This window comes from Scleropages formosus, chromosome 12, assembly GCF_900964775.1.
Source record: "Scleropages formosus chromosome 12, fSclFor1.1, whole genome shotgun sequence".
In the NCBI taxonomy this organism is placed as follows: Eukaryota; Metazoa; Chordata; class Actinopteri; order Osteoglossiformes; family Osteoglossidae; genus Scleropages; species Scleropages formosus.
The window spans coordinates 5,492,584-5,518,205 of record NC_041817.1 but is presented as its reverse complement, the minus strand read 5'-3'; the positions used below and the strand labels follow the sequence as shown (position 1 = coordinate 5,518,205).

The 25,622-nt window shown below is 46.6% G+C and overlaps 2 protein-coding genes across 2 annotated transcripts in view; one reads left to right on the top strand and one right to left on the bottom strand.

The window, feature by feature from the left end:
• Positions 1–14,882: 14,882 nt before the first annotated feature.
• LOC108925676 (retinol dehydrogenase 14) lies at positions 14,883–19,911 on the bottom strand. Its single transcript, XM_018737826.2, has 4 exons — positions 19,633–19,911; positions 18,534–18,776; positions 17,888–18,190; positions 14,883–15,514 (listed from the first exon to the last, which is right to left on the bottom strand). The coding sequence occupies exons 1-4, from the start codon at positions 19,751–19,753 to the stop codon at positions 15,255–15,257; spliced, it is 927 nt and encodes a 308-aa protein (XP_018593342.1). The 5' UTR covers positions 19,754–19,911; the 3' UTR covers positions 14,883–15,254.
• A 106-nt stretch (positions 19,912–20,017) lies between these two features.
• The window catches only part of LOC108925670 (sushi domain-containing protein 2), a 34,402-nt gene continuing 28,797 nt past the window's right edge, over positions 20,018–25,622 (top strand). Inside the window, 2 exon segments of the mRNA XM_074559711.1 lie at positions 20,018–20,286; positions 20,988–21,186. Of these exon segments, the coding sequence (XP_074415812.1) occupies positions 20,214–20,286; positions 20,988–21,186 (272 nt within the window). The 5' untranslated portion in view covers positions 20,018–20,213.

The window sequence follows — 25,622 nt, the reverse complement described above, 5'->3', positions numbered from 1 at the left end:
TTATAGAACTACCACTAGATGTCCATACGTTAATTACGTTCCTTGGTCTTTTGCGTAAATGAAAAAAGAAGTAGAGAAGAAGAGTTTGGCTCAGAGTGTACTGCCTCAGAGTGTACAAGTGGAGCGACGGATGTTTGTTGGTATTTTAATTAAATGTAACGTTTTATTAGAAACCCAGGAGTCAGTCTCGTCATTTGCGAACTTGAGAAGCTGCAACGTGGTTCGTGACAACAACATTCCGAAGCTTTGGGCGCGGGCACAACATTTTAAGAAGAGGACACTCTCTTGCTGCTTTTGAAAAGCACCCAGTGATCCATATTAAGTTATGATGAATAACAGAATGAAGCCAGTATGTTCAATGAAGCTGATGGATTATGTGCGGTTTCAATTCGTTTACATGTGAGTTCTTCAACAATACTACAAATGAAGTAAAGTCAAAAAACAAGACGGCAAGAAATTATAAATGAGGCATATTTGACATTTTGAGCAAAAAAACACACACAGTCTGAACCGCTTGTCCCATGGAGCCGGAGCCTAACCCAGCAACACAGGGCGCAAGGCTGGGGCAGGGATACACCCAGGACGGGACGCCAGTCCGTTGCAAAGCACGCCCAGCGGGACTCGAACCCCAGACCCACTGGAAAGTAGGGCCCAGTCCAACCCACGTCGCCACAGCACCCTCCTAACATAAACATAGTTAATTCGTAATTTGTATTTCATTTTTAAAATTAAAAAAAACAAAAACAGAATGTGTTTTAACCTGGTTTGTTATGATGTCCCATCTTATCTTGTGTATACATACAATAATACACAGGGAAAGATGTTCAACCCCTCGTGCCAAAAACCAAGGGGGCTAGACAAACCAACCATGCCACAATATACCATCCCTCCCAAAACCAACCAATTCCCTTCACAAAAAAATATCATGGGCAAACAGCATCCTCCTTGCCGGGAGCCACCGCGTGCACTTTGTTGGGGTTGTCAAGTGGGCACCTTCCTTCATTGATGTTTCATTGAATTGAGCCCACTACACCTCCAGAAGGCTCAACGGCGAGATCTGGCGTCCCAGACCCACCCCCCTCCATGCCCACAGTGCCATCCCAGCGACTCCACCCACCAAAAAAACCCACCCCAACCACCAACAACCAACCAATACACCATACCAGCATATGGAGGTGACAACAAAACTCAAACCATTGATGTTCACCTAGGTGAGTACTCCCCACTCAAGTGTGCTTCCCCCAAACACCCTGGTGCCTTCTCATCCACAACCACTGACTAGATCTTTCTGCTACCTCTGACAAGCCTTTAATGGCTGCTCTTAACGACTGACCCCTAAAACCAAACTCCAACAGCAGCGACGTGGTTGATTTTGCAACAAACCCTCTAGTACCGATCTCCACTGGTCTAATAACGCACTGCCAGCCTCGCTCCCTCACCTCACCAGCCAACTCAGTGTACTTCAATTTCTTCCTCTCAAAGGCATCTTCCAATGAGTCTTCGAAAGGTATTGTTAATTCAATGAAGTACACTATCCGTGCGCCCTCGGAGTACAGCACAATATCGGGTCTCAACGCCGTGATCGCAATGCACTGCGGCATCTGCAGTTGTTTTCCCACGTCCGCCAACAACTTCCAGTCACGCACTTCACCCCATTTAAAACTCGTATCACCACGACCACGCGCGTGACTTATAACACTCTCCCCCTCCCGCACGAAAGAAATAAGCTTATTTCTTCCATACTGCGGGAGTGAATTAACTTCAACCCGCTTGTTCGCCAACAAGCATGCCAAGGATCTTAACACTTCATTATGCCTCCAAGTATATCTTCCCTGAGATAAACTAACCTTACATGCAGATAGAATGTGCCTCAAAGAGGCTACACCACCACACAAGCTGCAAGTCGGCTCTGTACCTACCCAGCGATTAAGATTCTGCGGAGTAGGGAGAACATCGTAGGTGGCTCCGATGAGAAACTTAATACGACCGGCGTCCATCGCCCACAGATCACGCCAGCTGATCTTCCGCTTCTCCACATGCTCCCAAGCCAAACATCGCCCTTGCACACCATGTGACGTCGCAGTTACCCGCCTTGCCTCCTCTTCCTGTTCGCGAATAAAACCAATCACCATCTTTCTCCTCTCCGGTAACTTAGCTTTACTCCACAACTTTATTCGATCGCCGGCACCGAGCCCCGCCCTACCTACCTGCACCTGACCGACCACATCTCTGTGCTCAAGCGCTGTCTGTGCTTGCGCAACAGCTTCCCGTGGATCCCACTTACGTCCTTTTTTTAAACTTACTGGAACCGATCTCACCACTGGGTCTCTTGAGTTTGACAGTGTTAATTCCAAACCAACCTTGGCACACTTGAATTCTTCCACGAGGCTAGTCAGTGGTAGTTCCAAGACCCCATTTCCATACAGAGCCACACTGCTCAAACAATGAGGAACCCCCAACCATCTCCTAATAGCTTTGCTCATAACCCTTTCCAGCCTTTCAACCTCTGACATACAGACCTCGTATATAGTTAGCGACCATCTAATACGAGGCAATAAACCAAACTGAAGGCACCAAACCTTCAGCTTCCCTGGCAAAAAAGATTTATCAATCCTATTAATTGCCAGTACAACATCCTCCCTTAATCTTTTGACCTGCTCCTTGTCGCTAAATGAGGAATCATACCAGCGACCCAAGCTCTTAATTGGCCTTTCAGCCACTGACGGAATCTTTTCCCCATCAATTTGGAAATTCTCCCGTGATAACTTTCCTTTAACTACCGACAAACTCCTACACTTACTAGGTTTAATTTTCAATCCGGCCAGTTTTAGATTTCCATTCAACTTCGTTAATAAGCGACGAGTACATGGGACAGTAGTAGTAAGCAGAGTCATATCATCCATATACGCTCTGATTGGTGGAAGGTGAGGACCATCCTTCAGCCTCATACCCCCAACCACCCATCTCGACGCCCTTATTAACACCTCCATAGCCATGGTAAAAGCCAGAGGCGAGATTCTGCATCCGGCCATTATACCAATTCCCAGCTGCTGCCAAGATGTGGTGTATTGCTTGGTACAGAAATAAAACTTAATGTCTTCAAAATACACCTTAACCAGTCTCGTAATACACTCTGGGACTTTAAAGAAATCAAATGCCCTCCACAACAAAACATGCGGCACTGAGCCAAAGGCATTTGCCAAGTCCAGGAAGATCACATGGAAGTCTTTACCGTCCATCTTGGCCTCCTTTATCTGATGCCAAATCATACTGCAATGCTCTAAACAACCTGAAAAACCCGAAATTCCTGCCTTCTGCACAGAGGTGTCAATTAAATTGTTGACCAACAAATATGCAGATAACCTCTGCGCCACAACAGTGAAAAATATTTTCCCTTCAACGTTAAGAAGGCATATTGGCCTGAATTTCCCTATATATATGTATATATAGAAAAAACTTCCCCCTCCGTGAACCGCCACCTTACCGTGGTGGAGGGGTTTGAGTGCCTGAATGAGTCCAGGAGCTATGTTGCCTGGGGCTATATGCCCCTGGTAGGGTCTCCCATGGCAAACAGGTCCTGGATGACAGACGAGACAAAGCACGGTTCAAAAACCCCTTATGAAGAAGAAAAAATCAAGGCTTTCGTTTACCCCGCCTGGTATGGGGTCACCGGGGCCCCACCCTGGAGCCAGGCCTCGGGGGGGGCTCACATGCGAGCGCCTGGTGGCCAGGTTTATGCCCACGGGGCCTGGCCGGGCTCAGCCCGAAGCCACGACGTGGAGCCGCTCTTCGGTGGGCTCACCACCCGCCGGGGAGACCGTAAGGGGCCGGTGCATTATGATTTGGGCAGTGGTCGGGGCCGAGTGCCCGGCCGACCCAAACCTCGGGTGCCAACTCTGGCTTTTGGGACTTGGAATGTCACCTCACTGGCGGGGAAGGAGCCTGAGCTGGTGCGGGAAGTTGAGGGATACCGTCTAGATATAGTCGGGCTCACTTCCACTCACAGCTTGGGTTCTGGAACCACTCTTCTCGACCAAGGGTGAACTCTCCACTATTCTGGCGTTGCCCAGGGTGAGAGGCGGCGGACAGGTGTGGGCTTATTAATAGCCCCCCATTCAGCCGCTATGTGTTGGAGTCTACCCCGGTGAATGAGAGGGTCATCTCCCTGCGCCTTTGGGTCAGGGAACGGTCTCTCACTGTCATTTGTGCTTATGCGCCTAGTGGCAGTGTAGAATACCCGGCCTTCTTGGAGTCCCTGGAGGGCGTGCTGGAAAGCGCTCCCACTGGGGACTCTGTCGTTCTACTGGGGGACTTTAACGTCCACGTGGGCAGCGACAGGGACACCTGGAGGGGTGTGACTGGGAGGAACGGCCTCCCTGATCTGAACCCGAGTGGTGAGTTGTTATTGGATTTCTGTGCTAGTCACGGTTTGTCCATAACGAACACCATGTTCATGCATAAGGGTGTCCATCAGTGCACTTGGCACCAGGACACCCTAGGTCGGAGGTCGATGATCGACTTTGTAGTCGTTTCATCTGATCTTCGGCCATATGTCTTGGACACTCGGGTGAAGAGAGGGGCTGAGCTGTCAACTGATCACCACCTGGTGGTGAGTTGGATTCGATGGCGGGGGAGAAGGCTGGACAGACCTGGCAGGCCCAAACGCATAGTGAGGGTCTGTTGGGAACATTTGGCGGAGGCCCCTGTCAGAGAGGTCTTCAACTCCCACCTCCGACAGAACTTCAACAAGGTCCCGAGGGAGACTGGGGACATTGAGTCTGAATGGACTATGTTCCACGCCTCCATTGTTGGAGCTGCGGCCATAAGGTCTCCGGCGCCTGTCGCGGCGGCAATCCCCGAACACGGTGGTGGACACCGGAGGTAAGGAATGGGGTCAAGCTGAAGAAGAAGTTCTATTGGGCCTGGCTGGCTCATGGGACTCCTGAAGCAGCTGACAGGTACCGACGGGCCAAACGGAGCGCAGCTCTGGCAGTCGCCGCGGCAAAAACTCGGGCCTGGGAGGAGTTTGGTGAGGCCATGGAGGAAGACTTCCGGTCGGCCTCAAAGAGATTCTGGCAAACCGTCCGGCGACTCTGGGGGGGAAGCGGTGTTCCACAAACACTGTTTACAGTGGAAGTGATGCGCTGCTGACCTCAGCTGAGGATGTTCTCGGGCGGTGGAAGGAGTACTTTGAGGATCTCCTCAATCCCTCCGACACGCCTTCCGTAGAGGAAGCTGAAGCTGGGGACTCGGAGGGGGACTCGTCCATTACCCTGGCTGAAGTTGCTGAGGTAGTCAAAAAACTCCTCGGTGGCAAGGCTCCGGGGGTGGATGAGATCCGCCCCGAGTTTCTCAAGTCTCTGGATGTTGGGGGGCTGTCTTGGCTGACACGCCTCTGCAGCATCGCGTGGAGTTCGGGGACGATGCCTCTGGACTGGCAGACCGGGGTGGTGGTCCCTCTTTTTAAGAAAGGGGACCGGAGATTGTGTTCCAACTACAGGGGGATCACACTCCTTAGCCTCCCTGGGAAAGTCTATGCCAGGGTACTGGAGAGGAGAATCCGACCGATAGTCGAACCTCGGATTCAGGAGGAGCAATGCAGCTTTCGCCCTGGCCGTGGAACACTGGACCAGCTCTATACCCTCACTAGGATGTTGGAGGGTTCGTGGGAGTTTGCCCAACCAGTCCATATGTGTTTTGTGGACCTGGAGAAGGCATTCGACCGTGTCCCTCATGGCATCCTGTGGGAGGTACTTCGGGATTATGGGGTTCGGGGCTCGTTGCTACGAGCTGTTCGTTCCCTGTATGACCGGAGCAGGAGCTTGGTTCGCATTGCCGGCAGTAAGTCAGACCTGTTCCCGGTGCATGTTGGACTCCGCCAGGGCTGCCCTTTGTCACCGATTCGGTTCATTATCTTCATGGACAGAATTTCTAGGCACAGCCAGGGAACGGAGAGTGTCTGTTTTGGTGGCCGCGAGATCTCGTCTCTGCTTTTTGCGGACGATGTGGTCCTGTTGGCTTCATCAAGTCAAGACTTGCAGCGTGCACTGGGGAGGTTTGCAGCTGAGTGCAAAGCGGCGGGGATGAGAATCAGCACCTCCAAATCCGAGGCCATGGTTCTCAGTCGGAAAAAGGTGGATTGCCCCCTCCGGGTTAGGGGGGAGTTGCTCCCTCAAGTGGAGGAGTTGAAGTATCTCGGGGTCTTGTTCACGAGTGAGGGAAAAATGGAGCGGCAGGTTGACAGACGGATTGGTGCGGCGTCCGCAGTAATGCGATCATTGTACCGGTCTGTTGTGGTGAAGAGGGAGCTGAGTCGTAAGGCGAAGCTCTCAATTTACCGGTCGATCTACATTCCTACCCTCACCTATGGTCATGAACTCTGGATCATGACCGAAAGAATGAGATCGCAGATACAAGCGGCAGAAATGAGTTTCCTCTGCAGAGTGGCTGGGCGCACCCTTATGGACAGGGTGAGGAGCTCAGTCACCCGGGAGGAGCTCGGAGTAGAGCCGCTGCTCCTCCGCATCGAGAGAAGCCAGTTGAGGTGGCTCGGGCATCTGTTCCGGATGCCTCCTGGACGCCTCCCTGGGGAGGTGTTCCGGGCTTGTCCCACTGGGAGGAGGCCTCGGGGCAGACCCAGGACACGTTGGAGAGACTATGTCTCCCGGCTGGCCTGTGAACGCCTTGGGGTTTCCCCAGAGGAACTGGAGGAGGTGTGCGGGGAGAGGGAAGTCTGGAGGACTCTGCTCAGACTGCTGCCCCCGCGACCCGGCCCCGGATAAAAGCGGAGGAAGATGAGATGAGAAAAAACTTCCCCAGTCGCCCTCCTTTTTGCGGGCGGTCTTACTCCTTCAAGCTTGGGTCCTCTACCAGAGGCCTGGGAGCTTGAGGGTTCTGCACAATATCTTAGCTGTTCCTAGGACCGCGCTCTTCTGGACAGAGATCTCGGATGTTGTTCCCAGGATCTGCTGGAGCCACTCTCCCAGCTTAGGGGTCACAGCCCCAAGTGTTCCGATGACCACGGAGACCACTGTTGCCTTCACCTTCCACATCTTTTCTAGCTCCTCTCTCAGTCCTGGGTATTTCTCAGGCTTCTCATGTTCTTTCTTTCTGATGTTGCCATCGCTTGGAATGGTGACATCTATCACTATGGCTTTCTTCCTCTGTTTGTCCACCACTACTATGTCCGGTTGGTTAGCCATTACCAGTTTGTCTGTCTAGATCTGGAAGTCCCACAGGATCTTAGCTTGATCATTCTTGACCACCCTTGGGGGTGTATCCCACTTTGATCTTGGGACTTCCAGCCCATACTCGGCACAGATGTTCCTGTACACTATGCCAGCCACTTGGTTATGGCGTTCCATGTATGCCTTGCCTGCTAGCATCTTACACCCTGCTGTTATGTGTTGGATTGTCTCAGGGGCATCTTTGCACAGCCTGCACCTGGGGTCCTGCCTGGTGTGGTAGACCCCGGCCTCTATTGATCTTGTACTTAGAGCTTGTTCCTGTGCTGCTATGATTAGTGCCTCTGTGCTGTCTTTCAGTCCAGCTTTGTCCAGCCACTGGTATGATTTTTCGATATCAGCCACTTCTTCAATCTGCCAGTGGTACATACCGTGTAGGGGTTTGTCCTTCCATGATGGTTCCTGTTCTTCCTCGTCCTCCTTCTCGGGTTTCTGCTGCCTGAGGTATTCACTAAGTATCTCATCAGTCGGGGCCATCTTCCTGATGTAGTCAAGGATCTTTGTTGTTTCATCCTGGATAGTGGCTCTGACGCTCACTAGTCCTCGGCCTCCTTCTTTCCGCTTAGCGTACAGCCTCAGGGTGCTGGATTTGGGGTGAAACCCTTCATGCATTGTCAGGAGCTTCCTTGTCTTGATGTCAGTGGCTTCTATCTCCTCTTTTGGTCAGCTTATTATGCCAGCGGGGTATCTGATGACCGGCAGGGCGTAGGTGTTGATAGCCCGGACCTTGTTCTTCCCATTCAGCTGATTTCTCAGGACTTGCCTTACTCCTTAATCCAGTCCGAATGACATTCCGATGTCATTGCTGTAGATCCTGGTGGTGTGGATCAGGGAATCGATGTCTCGTTCGCTCTTGGCATACAGCTTGATGTCATCCATGTAGAGGAGGTGACTGATGATGTTTATTCCATTCCGTAGTCGGTATCCATAGCCAGTCTTGGTGATGATCTAGCTGAGGGGGTTCAGGCCTATGCAGAACAGCAGTGGGGACAATGCATCTCCTTAGTAGATGTCGCACTTGATGGTGACTTGCGCAATTTGCTTGAAGTTGGCTTCTAGGGTTGTTTTCCACTGCCCCATTGAGTTCGTGATGAAGGCTCTTAGTGTCCTGTTGATCTTGTATAGTTCTAAGCATTCCAGGATCCATGAGTGAGGCATCAAGTCATAGGCTTTCTTGTAGTCAATCCAGGCGGTGCACAGGTTGGTCTGTCTGGTCTTGCAGTCTCGAGTGACTGTTCTGTCTACCAGTAGCTGGTGTTTTGCTCCTCTGGTGTTTCTACCAATTCCTTTCTGGGCCACGCTTATATATTGAGCCATATGCCTGTTCATCTTAGCTGCTATGATACCTGAGAGCAGCTTCCATGTTGTGCAGAGGCAGGTTATCGGGCGATAGCAGCTGGTTCATTTGTGTTGCCAGGCGCTCATAGAGCGCAGTTAGCTTTTTTTAGCCAGAAGGCATGGATCATGTCAGGGCCTCTTCATACTTGAGATTCTTTCTTGGATGTCTGCCACTGTGATGGTTACTGGATCCTGTTCAGGGAGGTTGCTGTGGTCTGCTCTTAGATCCACTAGCCACTGGGCTTTGTTGTTATGTGATCCCTCCTTCTCCAATATGTTTTTCCAGTATTGCTCAGTCTCCAACCTTGGTGGGTCCGCTCTCATATTATTACCCTGCCACTGAGAGTACGCTTTGGATGGTTCTGTGGAGAACATCTGGTTTATTCTTGTGTACCACTTCAGGCAGTTAGCCAAGGCTGTGAGTCTTTGCTTGGCAGTTTCTAACCTCGGTTTAAGAGTTCTTCAAAGTGCTCCTTCCACCTCTCGACAATGTCCTCATCAGAGGTCAGAGGTTCTCCACTCCTGCTGAACACAGCCTGAGTGAAACTCCTCCGACCCCTTCTGAGCTGCCAGATGGTTCTCTAGAACCTCTTTGAAGCCAACCGATAATCGTTTTGCATGGCCTCTCCAAACTCCTCCCATGCCCTGGATTTTGCTTCTGCAACCGCAGCCATTGCTGCCTTTTTTCACCTGCAGGTACCTGTCTCCTGAGTCAGGAGTCCCCAGAGACAACCAGGCCCTAAAGGCCTCCTTCTTCAGCTTAACAGCTACCCTCACCACCGGTGTCCACCAGCAGGTTCTTGGGTTGCCGCCCTGGCTGGCACCAACAAGCTTTTGGCCACAGCTGTGCCTGGCTGCTTCCACAATGGAGGTTTTGAACAGGGTCCATTCAGACTCCATGTCCCCTACCTCCTCCGGGAAATGGGAGAAGCTCTCCTGGAGGTGCGAGTTAAAATTATTCCGGACAAGGTCCTCCGACAGTCGTTCCCAGCACACCCTCATTAAACGTCTGGGTCTATTGGGCCTGTCCATCAGTTTCCCCTGCCATCTGATCCAACTCACCACCAGATGGTGATCGGTTGACAGCTCAGCACCTCTCTTCACCTGAGTGTCCAGAACATGTGGCCTCAAGTCAGATGAAATGACTACAAAGTCAATCATTGACCTTTGGCCCAAGGAGCTCTGGTACCAAGTATACTTATGAGCATCCTAGTGTTCGAACATGGTGTTTGTTATAGACAAACCATGAAGTCCAGTAACATTTCACCATTCGGGTTTAGATCAGGCAGGTCATTCTTCCCAATCAACCCCCTGCCAGATTTCCCAGTCATTACCAATGTGAGCATTGAAGTCCCCCAGCAGGACTACGGAGTCTGTAGGTGGAGTCCTGTCCAGAACCCCACCCACCCTCTCCAAGAGGGCTGAATACTCTGAACTACTTTTTGGTGCATAAGCACATACAACAGTCAAAGTTTTCCTCTCTGCAACCCCAAGTCGCATTGAGGCGACCCTCTCGTCAACCGGGACAAACTCCAGCTGTATGGCAGCCAGCCAGGAGCTTGTGAATATTCCCACACCTGCCCGGCGCCTCTCACCCTGTGCAACTCCTGAGTAGGAGAGAGACCACGCCCTATCAAGTAGTTTGGTTCCAGAGCCAACACTGTGAGTGGAGGTGAGCCCAAAAATATCTAGTTGGCATTTCTCAACCTCACGCACCACTTCTGGCTCCTTCCCCCCCCAGTAAAGTAATTCCACATACCAAGAACCAGTTTTTGTTGTAAGGGGCTGTGATGTCATGCACCGCACCACCCCCTCCTGCTGCCTGGTACACATTGCACCCCAACCCCCATGATGGACCTTGCAGGTGGTGGGCCTACATGGCCCCCCCACGATGCCTTTTTGGGCTGAGCCCAGCCAGGTTACATGGGCTGCCTGGCCACCAGGCGCTCGCCTAGGAACACTACCCCCAGGCCTGGTTCCGGGGTAGGTCCCGGTGACCGTATTCTGGGCAGGGTAAAAATTTTTCAGTTTCCGTTTCTCATAGGGGTTTTTTTGGGATCGTGTTAGTCTGGATCTTCACTCAGACCTGTTCGCCTTGGGAGCCCCTACCAGGAGCATAGTGCTCCCGACAACATAGTTCTGGAGATCCCTAGATCATGCAAGCCCTTCTGCCACGCCAAGGCCCCAATCGAGGAAGGGTCATTGAAACATGACTTGTGTTATTCATGGCTAGTAAACATAAGCAACCTTTCCAGAGGTGTTTTATTTCAAGTATATTCATCCATGTTGTTTGCTTCAACAAGACAATTCTTACACAAAAGATGATAGTGAACCTATTTGTATTGTTACAAGAGATGTCTTCTCATTTCATGAAACTTGTATCACTGTCTCCCTGTTTTTACCAGGCGGGCAGGAAAAGGGAGCCACTTCAGAAGGGACACATCGTTCCTTTTAATTTCAGCAGTGACGCACAGGGAGCTCTGAGCTCTGGTAACAAAATGTGTTTCCAGTTACCATGGGACAATGCTCTCTGGGCCTGGGAACAAGGCAAAGCGAGAGCTCATTGGACTAGTTGGGCTTTGGCACTCTTCAAGGCAAGGCAAATTTATTTATATCGTGGATGTATCATACACAGAGGTCATTCAAAGTGTTTTACAGTCAAAGTAAAAAAGAAAAAAATATAAGTGAGTTGAACAGATATAAAACAAATTGAAATGTATAAAAAAAACAGTAAAGCAAAATTAATTAATTACAGACAGTGGAGAAGAAAACAGTTTTTAGGTTAGATTTACAAATGAACATCTTTCACATAAGCATACATTTTGGAGCTTTAATTTTTGTGGAGAGTGCCTGTCATTCCATTTCCTAGAAGGGTCTCCAATCATCCATAAGAAAGCGGAGAGCTTAGAACAAAAACTTTTTATGTTGCACTTGCGGTTTTGCACTCTGTTTATGCCTTTAGGCAGTTATTGCTTTTTGGCCAGCTGTATTGTCTATAAGAAAAAAAAAATTCCTTCCTCTTTGTGACTGTGACTGTTTTTGTTTCTAGTTCCAGGTCAGTAGTTTGCAGCACTTACATTAGCACCTGAACCACCTTCCCACAAATGGAGATTATCTATTCCTCTTCACGTGGAGGGAATGCAAAAAATGTACAGTGATCGCTGCTTTTCATCATCTCGGGAATTCATCTAGAATTTAGCTCAGAGTAATGATACATGGCTGGGAATCAAAGTGAAAAAATGTAAACATTTACAGACTGATTTCGGGCATGGGGTCATACCCTGGTCCCACATGCATGCTCACAATATTGGAACCTCTTAAAAAAACACAGAATTCCTACATGATCAAAAGCAGATAGATGTGTTGAGGCCAATACTGCAAAATGAAGTGAAATTAAGTTTTATATTAAAAAGACTACTGTGAAACACACTTCCCAGCAAATGGGGATTAAAATCAGTGTAAAACAGTTGCCCTTACCCAGTCTGGCATGTACCCACCTAATATTTAACACAGTTGCAATTGCTGTTCATATTTCTGTCTTTTTCCCTTTACTGGTTTTCAAATTAATTTGTAAAGTGTCCCCAATAAAGTGACATATCCTGCCTGCAAAGACAAAGTGAAATTGCAGTTACTACTGGAAGGAAGTCATGGAAATTGACAGAGTTGTCCATCCTTCCTAAAGGGTCATGCCTGAAATATGTCTGGATGGAGGTGATTTATATGCATCCCTTTTCTGTTGAAAGCTCAGCTATAAAGGCAGCATCTTTCAAATAACAATAAACTGTACTGACATATTTCAGCTAGTTGTAAATCTGAGTAACCTTAAATGTAGAAAGGAAAACAAAAACAAAATCCATCCACCCTTATCTGCTGATACTGTTGCTGAAAGCACTGACGAAACATCTAGCCAATTTCTAGCAAAAAAAGAGGTGTTAACATCATTCATGGCAAATTTATTATTACAATCTAGCATTTACCGATACACAAAAGACAGAATTAAAGAAAGCTTAGCTTGCCTAAGGCTTTTTTTGAAATTTGATTTAAAGTACTCGTTTTTAACCCAAAACCTTGTATGACGGTCTGATGACGTGTGAGTGGTTTGAGCTCATGCTGAGTATTTATTTGGCTAATTTAGGACAGCAAAAAAAGGATGCAGTTAATATTTACTGCCTCCTAACCTGAGTGGAAAGACATATTGAAGTTTTTCAGCCCATGTTAATTGTTTGTATCCAGTTATCCTGAAGGCGCAGGAATTTCTACAGGGGTAGAGGGATTTCTTTTGGATTAAATAGGAGTTGAAGAGGAATTATAGAGTGAGGATGGTCTACTCACAGGATTCCAATGACAAACCTAAGAAGGTTTCTTTTGGAATAATTTGTGAAGGATATAAAATTGTCATTTACCACTGACTGTCTGCTTGTGTCATTCACAACTCTGCTAATGTACTTAAAAACTGAAAACTCTCTACTGGCACAACACAGAGAGGGTATGAAATTTTTTAAACCCCAATTTATGTGTTGATGAAAATAAAATAAGTGGTAATCCCATAAAATACCTGTGTGGAAGTGTAGGCAGCGGCAATAATTCAGAGTTAAAAATGTTTTAGATGACTAGCAGCATAAAATATTTAGTTTCAACCTACATCCACCAAAATCAACTAAATAGATTGGCAAAGGTTTAAAAATCATTCAATTTCCTGCCTCACTATGATTTAATGTGTGCTTTAAACACACAGCTCATATTTCAGTGGTCCTAGCCTGCCATCAAGTGGTTTCTTTGCAATTTGAGCAATTATGAGGCACTTCAGAATGGCTCATATCCAATTTTTTTGAATGTGTGAACAAGAAATTATCCAAATTAACAGCTAACCATAATCGGTCATTATAATCATTGAATAGTCACTGAATAGTCATTGTCAGAAACCACTGGTCCAATTCAAGGGCATGGTGGTCCAGAGCCTATTTTGGAAGTATAGGATGTGATGCAGGGGCCACATGGTGCAGGATGCCAGTCCATCGCAGGACAATCTCTTTCTCACAAATATACACACACATACAAAAGTGACAATTTAAACTCATAAAATCACCTACAATATGTTTTTGGACTTTGAGAGGAAATGGGAGCACCTCGGGCAAACCTGCACAAACACAGGCAGAACACGCAAACTCACTAAGCCACATCGAAACCTACAGCCCAGACAAAGGGAGGCATGAGTGCTACTTATAGCACCATCATACCACCCCTGCCAAGCATGTTGTTTTTTTTATTTGAAGTTTCTGTTTATGATTTGTAAAAAATTCAAAATGGTAAGCTGAAAGGGGCAAACACAAACCTGTAGCTGAGTAACTTAAGTTGTACATTTATTTCCACTGAGACAAACTGCTTTTGTATCCTTGAGATCCACAGTGGACATTTAATTCAATTTATTTTTATAGAATGCTCTTCTCTCAGTTCAGCTGACACACTTAACCTGAATAGCTTTAGCAACTATGTATCATGTAAAAAAGGGAAAGAATGTAAGGTTTTGGGTGAAAGTTTAAGCTAACAGTGAAAAAGTGAAAAAATTTGAGGCACACAATGCAAGACATTGACAATTGTCACAGGTGAGAAAAACAGAGCCAGGCTTTACCTTGGTTTCGGAAGTTCATGCACATTCAGATCTAACAGCTGCCATGGAGAACATCCGACTCCTTGCAGAGCCAGCTGTACGGAACAGCAGGCCGACATCACAATCACACCTCCAAAGACATCAGAGCAGATGAAACAGCGCTCAAACACGGTTTTCACACTCCAACACACTAAACGCCCCTTGACAGATGTCTGTTATTGACAACATGTCTAGTTAGTTTTTTTTTTTCCTCCCCTACTTCTGCATCTGGATACGCATTCAATCATATTCTTGTGTTCATTCATTTCCACACAAATAAAAAACAAAGAATATTCTTATGGGCAATTTATTTTTACTTGTAGGATTTTTTTCCATGTTACAGATACAACACAAAACATTTAACATATCATAATACACTTTCAGTAGCAGCTTTCTCTTTAAATATTCATAAAATCTTTTATAGTTGGTAGATCAACCAAAAACAGTATAAACAACAGAATAACACACATTATAAATATTTTACATAATGTTTACTTTTTATAATAGGATTTTGACAGGTAGCCGCCAATGCTCCAACCTTCATTTACTGGACAGGTAAACTGCTAATTTTAAGGGAAACAGAGTTAACCATAAATAATACAGTGTAAGAGAGGTTTTTTGGAAAAGGGAGCAATCAGGCAGATGTGGTTTGTCTTCCTGCATTTCACTACTCAGCTTTGCACAGGCTCTCAAAAAAAAAAAAAAAAAAATTTGTGGCAATGAGTTTTTCTTCCTTCCTTCCTACTGTGGTTTATAATTATCTGGGAAAAAGAGGCAATAAAACACAAACACACTGGTTGCTGCCTCACCTCTAGACTGCTTCCAAGAACCGGACAGACTGCAGTGCATCAAAACATTTTCACAATGTTGCCATAAAGTGTTGTTTTTTTTTTTTGTTAAATCAAAGTCTGTAAAAAATATATATATCAAGAAATCAATATCCTTCAACTAGACAACCTCCATTGCAATATACAGAGAGACACGGCATAATGAGGAGAAACAAAAATCAGCAGGGAAACCATCTGTCAAGCAAGGCCCACCAGCCTCTCACTGGCTTCCCATAGCTTCTTGGCAACGCCAGGATCCTTAGAAATGGACTGGAGGGCTATATGTCGACAGTCACTGAAATATCCCCCGCTGTGCTGCGTCACCTCGTCTGCCACGGCACAGTGAATCACAGTCTGAGCACCCACCTCGCAGGGCACAAAGAACATGAACATGACCACCTGCATCAGCATCCGGAACAGGATGGAGTAGTGACAGGTCCAGTTACTTTGGACATACCCTGAAAGAGGCACAGCAGACAACGGTTTATTACAATAACAAGGTACGGGCATTGTGCTTGTGGGGATGGCAAGTCAAACCAACACCTCGTTTTGAGCAACCTTATATAATTTTACATCATCGGATTGTCCATAGTACAGCATATGCTGCTGAGGACACAAATTTGCTGAAGGGTGCAAATTCAAGTCATTAATGTGGGCTTGCTGACTGTAAACATAATAAACACTAAAAAGCTCCAAGAATAATAATAATAATAATAATAATAATAATAATAAATAAATAAAAAAAAAAAATCAGCAATTCTTAACACACTATTCCCATGTTTAGAAGTTTCAAATCACACACCGTAGGGAAACTGACTCAGGCTGCCACTGCAACAGCACCAAACACATGTCTTTGGACTGTGGGAGGGAATGGGAATACTTGGAGAAAACCCACACAAACATGAGAACAACAGACTGAGTGGGAATCAAACGTGTTCTGCATTCTCTCGCAGCGTGAGACAGCAGCACTATCTGCCACACCATTGTGTCCGTCCCAAACGTATACATTTAACAAACGTAAAGGTTAAAAAAGTACATATCTATCTTGCTCTTACTCAGTCATGTTTTTACAAAAGTCTTATTACAATTACAAATGCATCAGTTGCGAAAACAGGCTGTAAAGGATATCCCATGTTAATAATTTTAGGGTTAGAAGAAACCTGAATGTAAAACAGACCATTGCTAGTTACCAAAAACTATATCAACTGATAAATGTGCTTCTTGGATCACTGAGACTGAGAAGCTGATTTAGTGATGTTACAGGGATTTGCATCAAATACAGTTATGAGAGGATATTGGTAAATAAAGAGTCCTACTAATTTCTAGGTTAGTGCCTGTGGACAGTTTGACTAAGCATCAAAAGGAGAAATACAGGACTGCTGTCAAATTCACTGCAATTCTGCATCTGAAAAATACAAGCTCAAGATCAAAAATTCAAATTCAAGATCCATAATCGTGGATTCTGAATCTTTTGAATATTCACAGTACTTAATTCACTTATATTGCAACAATCAGATTCAATTACAAGCAATTAGCCAGTAGACAGAGTATTTTCTTTTTTGGGCTTTACAGTCAGAAGTGCTGAAGACAGCAAACCAAATTTTACAAAGGACTGCTGTGGACAAGACCAAAACAAGTCAATTTAATAGAAGACAACCACCTCCACTGTTCATTTCCACTTTAATAAGAGGCAAGAGAAAACTAGTGACTTGTTAACTCATTGAAACACAAAGGTCACCCTTTCATTAAACCTGAGCATCTGTGATGCCTCAGAAAGTTTTTTATAGCTCAATCAACAGAACTTTCAGGTATTTTGTACTATTCATGAATACTCTAAAATAGATTAAACGCCATTAAAACTATACATACAACAACTGTCATTAACAGTGGTAAAGCTCTTGCCATTAAATTTTCAACTGCTTTAAGATGTCAAAATATCCACTTCCGGCAGTGACAGATTTTCCATGTCATCTTTTCATATCTTATGGAGTTACTGAAATTAAGCATTAAAAAAAAATGGCCTAAAACGTAATTAGAGGAACAGAGGGAAGCAAAGGGATTATAAGTTATAAAGGATAAATTTGATTTGCCAGCCCAAGTAAGGTTAGAGTTCGGATATAAAAAAGGCTTCACTTCCCCTTTAATAATAATCAAAAAATAAAGTACATCCATCCCGGATATAATATTGCTAACTTGTTCCAAGAAATTCCCCATGTCAGGTGAAGGGGGGCCAAATTATCATTATTTCTAATATGAAAAAAAATTACTTGTTCTCAGATGAAAAATATAATTTCCAACTTATCTTTTAATGATTCATTTTATATTTTTAAGATCACTCAGTACTTCTTTCGCTCCAAAGCCTACAGACACTATGCCGTTATAGGTGCTGTGTAGCGTTACAAAATGTTTGACACTAGAGGAATTTCATTTGATCAGTAAAGTGAGGCTTTATTTGCGCTAGCAACCATTCTTTCCAGGATGATTAAGAAGTAAATTCACCAGATTTAGCCAGAAATCACCCAGAGTAACACCAGTGAGGGACAAAACTTTTTGGGTTATCCAAAATGGGTGTGTATCTTTGTCGCAAAATGTGCAATACAAGGAGCAACGCCACTGTACACAACAGAACACCCCCCCGCGGAAGTAAAATGACTATATAATATGTATAAAGTGCCACTGTACTGAACAGTAAATCTGTTGTATGAAAAAGGGGTATATATTCCGTTGCATAGGAACCCCTTATAAAAGGCATAAATGTATATTAAAAACGTTTCATTTGAGATTTGATGAAGGCTTGTAAAATTTCATTCACGGATGTTTTGGAATAGTACCTGGATGCACAGAGTAGGCAGTCACTCCTTTCCCCTCCATCATCCGTGCAAGTTCCTGGGTAAAATAAATGTTGGCCAGTTTGCTGCGGCAGTAGGTAAAGAAGGGGAAAAGGTTGTAGTTTAGGTCCTGGAAGTCGAGCTTCTGGAACTTGTAGACAGAGCACGTCAGAGTGATGACCCTGCTAGGAGTACTCTCTTTCAGAAGGCCAAGCAGAAGGTTAGTCAGCAGGAAGTGACCCAGGTGGTTCACTCCAAAGCACATGCTGAAACTGTCATCTGTCCAGTCCAGGACACTGGGCATCCCTGAGAGAAATGAGTAAAGCATATGGCGTGAAATATAACAGGAATACATATACTTCTGCCATGTGTACATTTTTAAACTGACAGTTTTAACAACGAGGCAGTGCATCGGTCAGGGTTAACTTCCAGTCTGAAGGTTCCCAATTCCAATCCCTCATCTACTGTCAATGCCCTTGATCAAGGCACTTGCACTAAACTGAAACAGTAAAAATCAAGTTGATTGTGTAACACTGCAAGCCACCTTTCACAAAGACATCAGCTAATAAAGTTATAATGTTATAATGACAGGAACTTGATGGCATGAAAATTGAAAAACAATGAACTGGTTACACAAGAGTCATGTTACCTGCATTGTTAACCAAGATGTCCAACCTCTGTTCCTTTTCTAAAAACTTGTGACAGAAGTCTCGTATGGACCTCAGGTTAGACAAATCCAGATGCATATGGAGAACATTCAGGTTATGACTCCTCATCTTGATTTCCTGCACGGCCTTTTCAGCTCTCTCGGGATCCCGACAACCGATTATGACCCGTGCGCCTCGCATGGCCAAGGCTACGGCAGTTTCTTTGCCAACTCCTGAATTTCCTCCTGTTAAGAGAAGATGGCAATACAGTGTTTTGTTTTTTTTTTTTTTTTTAAGATGGGAATGTGATGCAGGTTGGCTGCTGGTTTCCCATCATCTTTATTCATGAAATTCTTACATGGACACCAACTTGCTACCTCCCTAGGTGAAAATATTTACACGTACATTTATTCATTTAGCAGACGCTTTTCTTCAAAGCGACGTACATCTCAGCGAAAATACAATTTGTGCATTACATTAAGAGAAAGAGATATGGCTGCAGACATGTGATTCTTAAATAAACCTAGATTATTACTTTCCACTTGATGCACCCATGTTCATCACTCCAGTAGGTGCATAAAATGCAGGACAGATGAATCCTGATTACCTTCCTACAAAATTTTAAATAATGGATATACAGTAAAAGTCTCAACTGGAAAGTACTTTTATTAATGATTTCATCATTAAGGATTGAGATCAGCCTAATTAACTTCCTTTCTGACAATAACATCACTGAAATGGAAAATAATTGCTCTCAGTTTTTGTTTTCCATAATAAGTAAATACCCAGTGAGGAAGAACACACACACAACGTTTTCCTAATATGTAGCTATAAATTAAATATTGCCTTAGCCTAGGGCTTGCTGGTGCGGCGGGTCGGCCGGTCGGGGGTGTGGGGGGGTCTGGAGTTCGAGTCCTGCATGGGTGCCTAGCGATGGACTGGCGTCCCGTCCAGGGTGTGCCCCTCCCCCCTCGGCCTCGGGCCCGCTATGTGTTGCCGGGTTAGGTTCCCCCTCGCCGCGCGACCCCGCTCGGGACAAGCACAGTCGTTGACAATGTCGACATATAGCGAACGGGGGAATAGTTGGTAGGAATACTCTACCTGTAATAAGAACTGTTTTTCCGTCCAGTCTTTTGATATCCATGCACAGTCGTCTCCTTTTCATCCATTTTAAAAGTAAAAAGCAAATCAGGGAAGCTCCGATTGTACACAAGAGATACATCGCCTTCAATACCTAGCCAAGTAACCTGGTACTCTCTTTCAACAACACATGGCGAGTGCACTGTGATGATATTTGCACGACATCGCAGGTAGCTAATTATAACTGTTCAAAAACTGTTCCAAAACGAATGAATCATGAACAGTACCGCCATGGCTGGTAGAAATATTACGGTCTGCGCGTGTGCGGATCGAAGTCTCGTAACGCGAGATTTGGAGGTGAGAAAATGACAGGTTGAGTCACGTCGAGAGACTGGCCTGTCGTCGCTCGTAGTTCACCGAAGTGACAATGATGTTCAGGGCTTGTACCATGTCTTACAACTTTTTACATTTATTATTTTCCTCTAGCGTGTGAAGACATTGGATTATTGTTTTTGGGCAAAGCTGACTAATGTGTGCGTGATTTAAGTTTTAATGCATCTTCAGCAGTACAGTCGCTTTAATTAAACATTTGTGACGCTAGTATGAAGAACGCAAACCTGAATGCCCTGTTTTCCTTCCTTTTTAAATTCATATTTTTGATTTCGTGTGTAACTGGTGAGTGCGTAATGGAGCATTTTCTAGTACAGAATCTTTATTAAACGTGTCTGGTACGGTATGTGCTTGTTGTATTTGTCGTCTTTTCTCCCTACATCATGTAAAAGCAGCGGGGCAGCAGGGAGCGCTGTAACTAAACAGCCAGATTGTGTGTTTATAGCTAGTCCGACCGGTTGCTGTTAAAAACCTGTTTGGGTAAAAGGGCAAAATATATAAGTAAGTTTTACTCATATTTGCTAAGCAGTTCAATTATATGAATTATATAAGAATTACATAAATTTGTTTTTTAATCTTGATAAGTCAGTGCTTGTCCAAGTCAGGGTTGCCAGCTCCACCCAATGATTCCAGGAGAGGTTCCAGACCCCCATGACCTTATATGCTTTTATTAACCTTTAGTTAGTATTTGTCTTGTGTGATTTCTTAAATTAGATAGACAGTTTTACAATACTTTACTCATTTATGCAGCAGGGTGTTTTAACTGTATCAATTTAGGATAAGTACTTTGATGAAGGATACTGCAACGTGAGCACAGTTGAAGCCTGGCACCTTCTACTTGCAATGCAACAGCCTTAACCACAAAGCTGCTTGTTGCCCCTAGTACCTCTGCTGCATTTAAAATAAAGTGAATTATTTTTTTTATGACAATCACATGGTTATTGAAAACGTAAATGTCAATTAATTCTCAATTTTGTTCTGTGCAGGTCAGTCATGTGAAAAACTGTGTGGTGCGGACCTGAAGACCTGCTCTTGCCACCCTGCCTGTGAACCACACCAAACCTGCTGCACAGACTACAGGCAGTTCTGTGTTGACACTGAACCACATTCGGGAACCATGTTTGGTGGGACCGACTTTGTGGTCTCCAGTACCACTTTTGACCCTGATTCCAAGCTGTTGTGCAGGTAGAGACTTACATTTACATTAATTTACATTAAAAAATGGGAAACACATTTATCATGCAGGTCCATAATCGGGGAGAAATAATGCACTTCTCCCCGATCATGGTCCTGCATGATAAATGATACGAGTTTTGAGACTTTTTTTAATGTAGAGAGATTTTGAGCAGTTCTGAGTGGAGGGGGGGGTCATTCCACCACATTGGAGCGAGAACCTTTTGATTTTTGACCTTTTGTCCATGGGACCATCAAGCAGGCAGAGGTGGAGGAGTAAAGCAGTCTGGTTGAGATGTAAGTGAGTGATCAAGTCTTGTAGATATTGGGGAACAGATCCGTTAATGGTTATGTAGGCCATAACCAGAGTCTTGAGTTTGATCCGGGCATCAATAGGAAACCACTGCAGAGAAGTGTGGAGGGGGATACAATGGAATGCTTCAGCAGGTCAGACAAAACTCTTTGCAGCAGTTTTCTCTATCAGCTGGAGAGATTTGATTGCAGAGGCCAGAAGGCCAGACAGGAAGGAGTTGCGGTACTCCAGATGTGATAACACCATGTCCTGGACCAGGAGCTGCATAGAGTTTGTTGTGAGATTCAGTTCAACTCAATTTATTTTTACAGAGGGCTCTTCTCACGCAGTGACACAGAGCGCTTTAACACAGGCATGAGGCATGGGCCGATGATTCTTCCAGCGGTCCGGACTATCCACTGTAATCTTCTGAGGTCTGATTTTGTAGCTGAGAAGAACCAGAAAGTTACATAGGTACAGAGGACAAACTGGATGACTGCAGAGTAGAATTGCATCAGCAGCCTCTGTGACAGATTGAACTTCCTCAGCTGGCGAAGGAAGTACAACCTCTGCTGGTTGAGAAAGTAATATGAGAAAGATAGAGTTGAGTCAGTCATAACACCCAGGCTTTTACCCAGAGAAGTAGGTAAAATGAGCAACTTGTCCAGTTTTATAGAGGGTTCTTGAAAGGAGGACAGATAGGCTGAGAAGTGAAGGATCTCTGTGTTGGAGAAATTAAGCTGGAGTTCAGACATCCAGGCAGAGATGTCCAAAAGGCAGAAGGTGATGTGGGAGGAAATGTTTGTAGGTCCGGGGAGAAAGAAGAGGAAGAGCTGGGTATCGCCAGCATAGCAATGGTAGGAGAATTAATGGAAGGCGATGACAGGCTCAAAGGAAGAGATGTAGACTGGGAAGAGTAGAGGGCCCAGTACTGAGCCCTGTGGGACACCAGTTGAGAAATAACAGCAAGTTCTTCTTAGCTTTGCTGTAGAAAACGCATAGTGCTGTACTGCAAAATATATGTATTGGTAATCCTCCTCCAAAATGTACTTTTTTGGTGGGCAAGTGCTGTATATTTTGATGGGTTCATGTATGTATTACTTTTAATATTAAGGGGATGATTGATCAATTTGTAAACCATAATTTAAATGTATAAATACAATTTGAATGAATTATACAATAAATTCACCAAAATTATTATGGAAAAAGCCAAAAAAACACATTCCTAGAGCCCCTCCGCGAACCGCCACCTTAACATGGTGGAGGGGTTTGAGTGCCTGAATGAGTCCAGGAGCTATGTTGCCTGGGGCTGTATGCCCCTGGTAGGGTCTCCCAAGGCAAACATGTCCTCGGTGACAGACGAGACAAAGCGCGGTTCAAAATCCCCTTATGACTATTAAATCAAGGATCTCGTTCACCCCGCCCGGTATGGGGTCACTGGGGCCCCACCCTGGAGCCAGGCCTCCGGGGGGGCTCACATGCGAGCGCCTGGTGGCCAGGTCTATGCCCACGGGGCCTGGCCGGGCTTAGCCCAAAGCCAAGACGTGGAGCCGCTCTTTGGTGGGCTCACCACCTGCCGGAGAGGACATAAGGGGCCGGTGCGTTGTGATTTGGGCGGTGGTCGGGGCCGAGCGCCCGGCCGACCCAAACCTTGGGCGCCAACTCTGGCTTTTGGGACTTGGAATGTCACCTCACTGGCGGGGAAGGAGCCTGAGCTAGTGCAGGAGGTTGAGAGATACCGTCTAGATATAGTCGGGCTCACTTCCACTCACAGCTTGGGTTCTGGAACCTCTCTTCTCGACCAAGGGTGGACTCTCCACTATTCTGGCGTTGCCCAGGGTGAGAGGCGGAGGGCAGGTGTGGGCTTATTAATAGCCCCCCAGTTCAGCCGCCATGTGTTGGAGTCTACCCCGGTGAATGAGAGGGTCGTCTCCCTGTGTCTTTGGGTCAGGGAACGGTCTCTCACTGTCGTTTGTGCTTATGCGCCTAGCAGCAGTGTAGAGTACCCGGCCTTCTTGGAGTCCCTGGAGGGCGTGCTGGAAAGCGCTCCCACTGGGGACTCTGTCGTTCTACTGGGGGACTTGAACGCCCACGTGGGCAGCGACAGTGACACCTGGAGGGGTGTGACTGGGAGGAACGTCCTCCGTGATCTGAACCCGAGTGGTGAGTTGTTATTGGATTTCTGTGCTAGTCACGGTTTGTCCATAATGAACACCATGTTCATGCATAAGGGTGTCCATCAGTGCACTTGGCACCAGGACACCCTAGGTCAGAGGTCGATGATCGACTTTGTAGTCGTTTCTTCTGATCTTCAGCCATATGTCTTGGACACTCGGGTGAAGAGAGGGGCTGAGCTGTCAACTGATCACCACCTGGTGGTGAGTTGGATTCGATGGCGGGGGAGAAAGCTGGACAGACCTGGCAGGCCCAAACGCGTAGTGAGGGTCTGTTGGGAACATTTGGCAGAGGCCCCTGTCAGAGAGGTCTTCAACTCCTGCCTCCGACAGAGCTTCAACCAGGTCCCGAGGGAGGTGGGGGACATTGAGTCCGAATGGACTATGTTCCACTCCTCCATTGTCAGGGCGGCGTTTCGGAGCTGCGGCCATAAAGTCTCCGGCGCCTGTCACGGCGGCAATCCCCGAACACGGTGGTGGACACCGGAGGTAAGGGATGCCGTCAAGCTGAAGAAGGAGTTCTATCAGGCCTGGCTGGCTCATGGGACTCCTGAAGCAGCTGACGGGTACCGGCGGGCCAAACGGAGCGCAGCTCTGGCAGTCGCCACGGGAAAAACTCGGGCCTGGGAGGAGTTCGGTGAGGCCATGGAGGAAGACTTTCGGTCGGCCTCAAAGAGATTCTGGCAAACCGTCCGGTGACTCAGGGGGGGAAGCGGTGTTCCGCCAACACTGTTTACAGTGGAAGTGGTGCACTGCTGACCTCGACTGAGGGTGTCCTCGGGCGGTGGAAGGAGTACTTTGAGGATCTCCTCAATCCCTCCGACACTCCTTCCGTAGAGGAAGCTGAAGCCGGGGACTCGGAGGGGGACTCGTCCATTACCCTGGCTGAAGTTGCTGAGGTAGTCAAAAAACTCCTCGGTGGCAAGGCTCCGGGGGTGGATGAGATCCGCCCCGAGTTTCTCAAGTCTCTGGATGTTGTGGGGCTGTCTTGGCTGACACGCCTCTGCAGCATCGCGTGGAGTTCGGGGATGATGCCTCTGGACTGGCAGACCGGGGTGGTGGTCCCTCTTTTTAAGAAAGGGGACCGGAGATTGTGTTCCAACTACAGGGGGATCACACTCCTTAGCCTCCCTGGGAAAAAGTCTATGCCGGGGTACTGGAGAGGAGAATCCGACCGATAGTCGAACCTCGGATCCAAGAGGAGCAATGCGGTTTTCGCCCTGGCCGTGGAACATTGGACCAGCTCTATACCCTCACTAGGGTGTTGGAGGGTTCATGGGAGTTTGCCCAACCAGTCCATATGTGTTTTGTGGACCTGGAGAAGGCATTCAACCGTGTCCCTCATGGCATCCTGTGGGAGGTACTTCGGGATTATGGGGTTTAGGGCTCGCTGCTACGGGCTGTTCGTTCCCTGTATGACCGGAGCAGGAGCTTGGTTCGCATTGCCGGCAGTAAGTCAGACCTGTTCCCGGTGCATGTTGGACTCCGCCAGGGCTGCCCTTTGTCACCGATTCGGTTCATTATCTTCATGGACAGAATTTCTAGGTGCAGCTAGGGAACGGAGGGTGTCTGTTTTGGTGGCTGCAGGATCTCGTCTCTGCTTTTTGCGGACGATGTGGTCCTGTTGGCTTCATCAGGTCAAGACTTGCAGCGTGCACTGGAGAGGTTTGCAGCTGAGTGCGAAGCGGCGGGGATGAGAATCAGCACTTCCAAATCGGAGACCATGGTTCTCAGTCGGAAAAAGGTGGATTGCCCCCTCCGGGTTAGGGGGGAGTTGCTCCCTCAAGTGGAGGAGTTGAAGTATCTCGGGGTCTTGTTCACGAGTGAGGGAAAAATGGAGCGGCAGGTTGACAGATGGATCGGTGCGGCGTCCGCAGTAATACGGTTATTGTACCGGTCTGTTGTGGTGAAGAAGGAGCTGAGTCGTAAGGCGAAGCTCTCAATTTACCGGTCGATCTACGTTCCTACCCTCACCTATGGTC

Excerpts from the sequence above, each read along its gene's own strand:
- LOC108925676 (XM_018737826.2), bottom strand. The coding sequence starts at position 19,753 with ATGTATCTCTTGTGTACAATCGGAGCTTCCCTGATTTGCTTTTTACTT. Across the intron at positions 18,191-18,533 it reads CATCTTGGTTAACAATGCAG|GGATGCCCAGTGTCCTGGAC; the intron begins GTAACATGACTC and ends CATTTCTCTCAG. Across the intron at positions 15,515-17,887 it reads TGCCTACTCTGTGCATCCAG|GGTATGTCCAAAGTAACTGG; the intron begins GTACTATTCCAA and ends TGCCTCTTTCAG.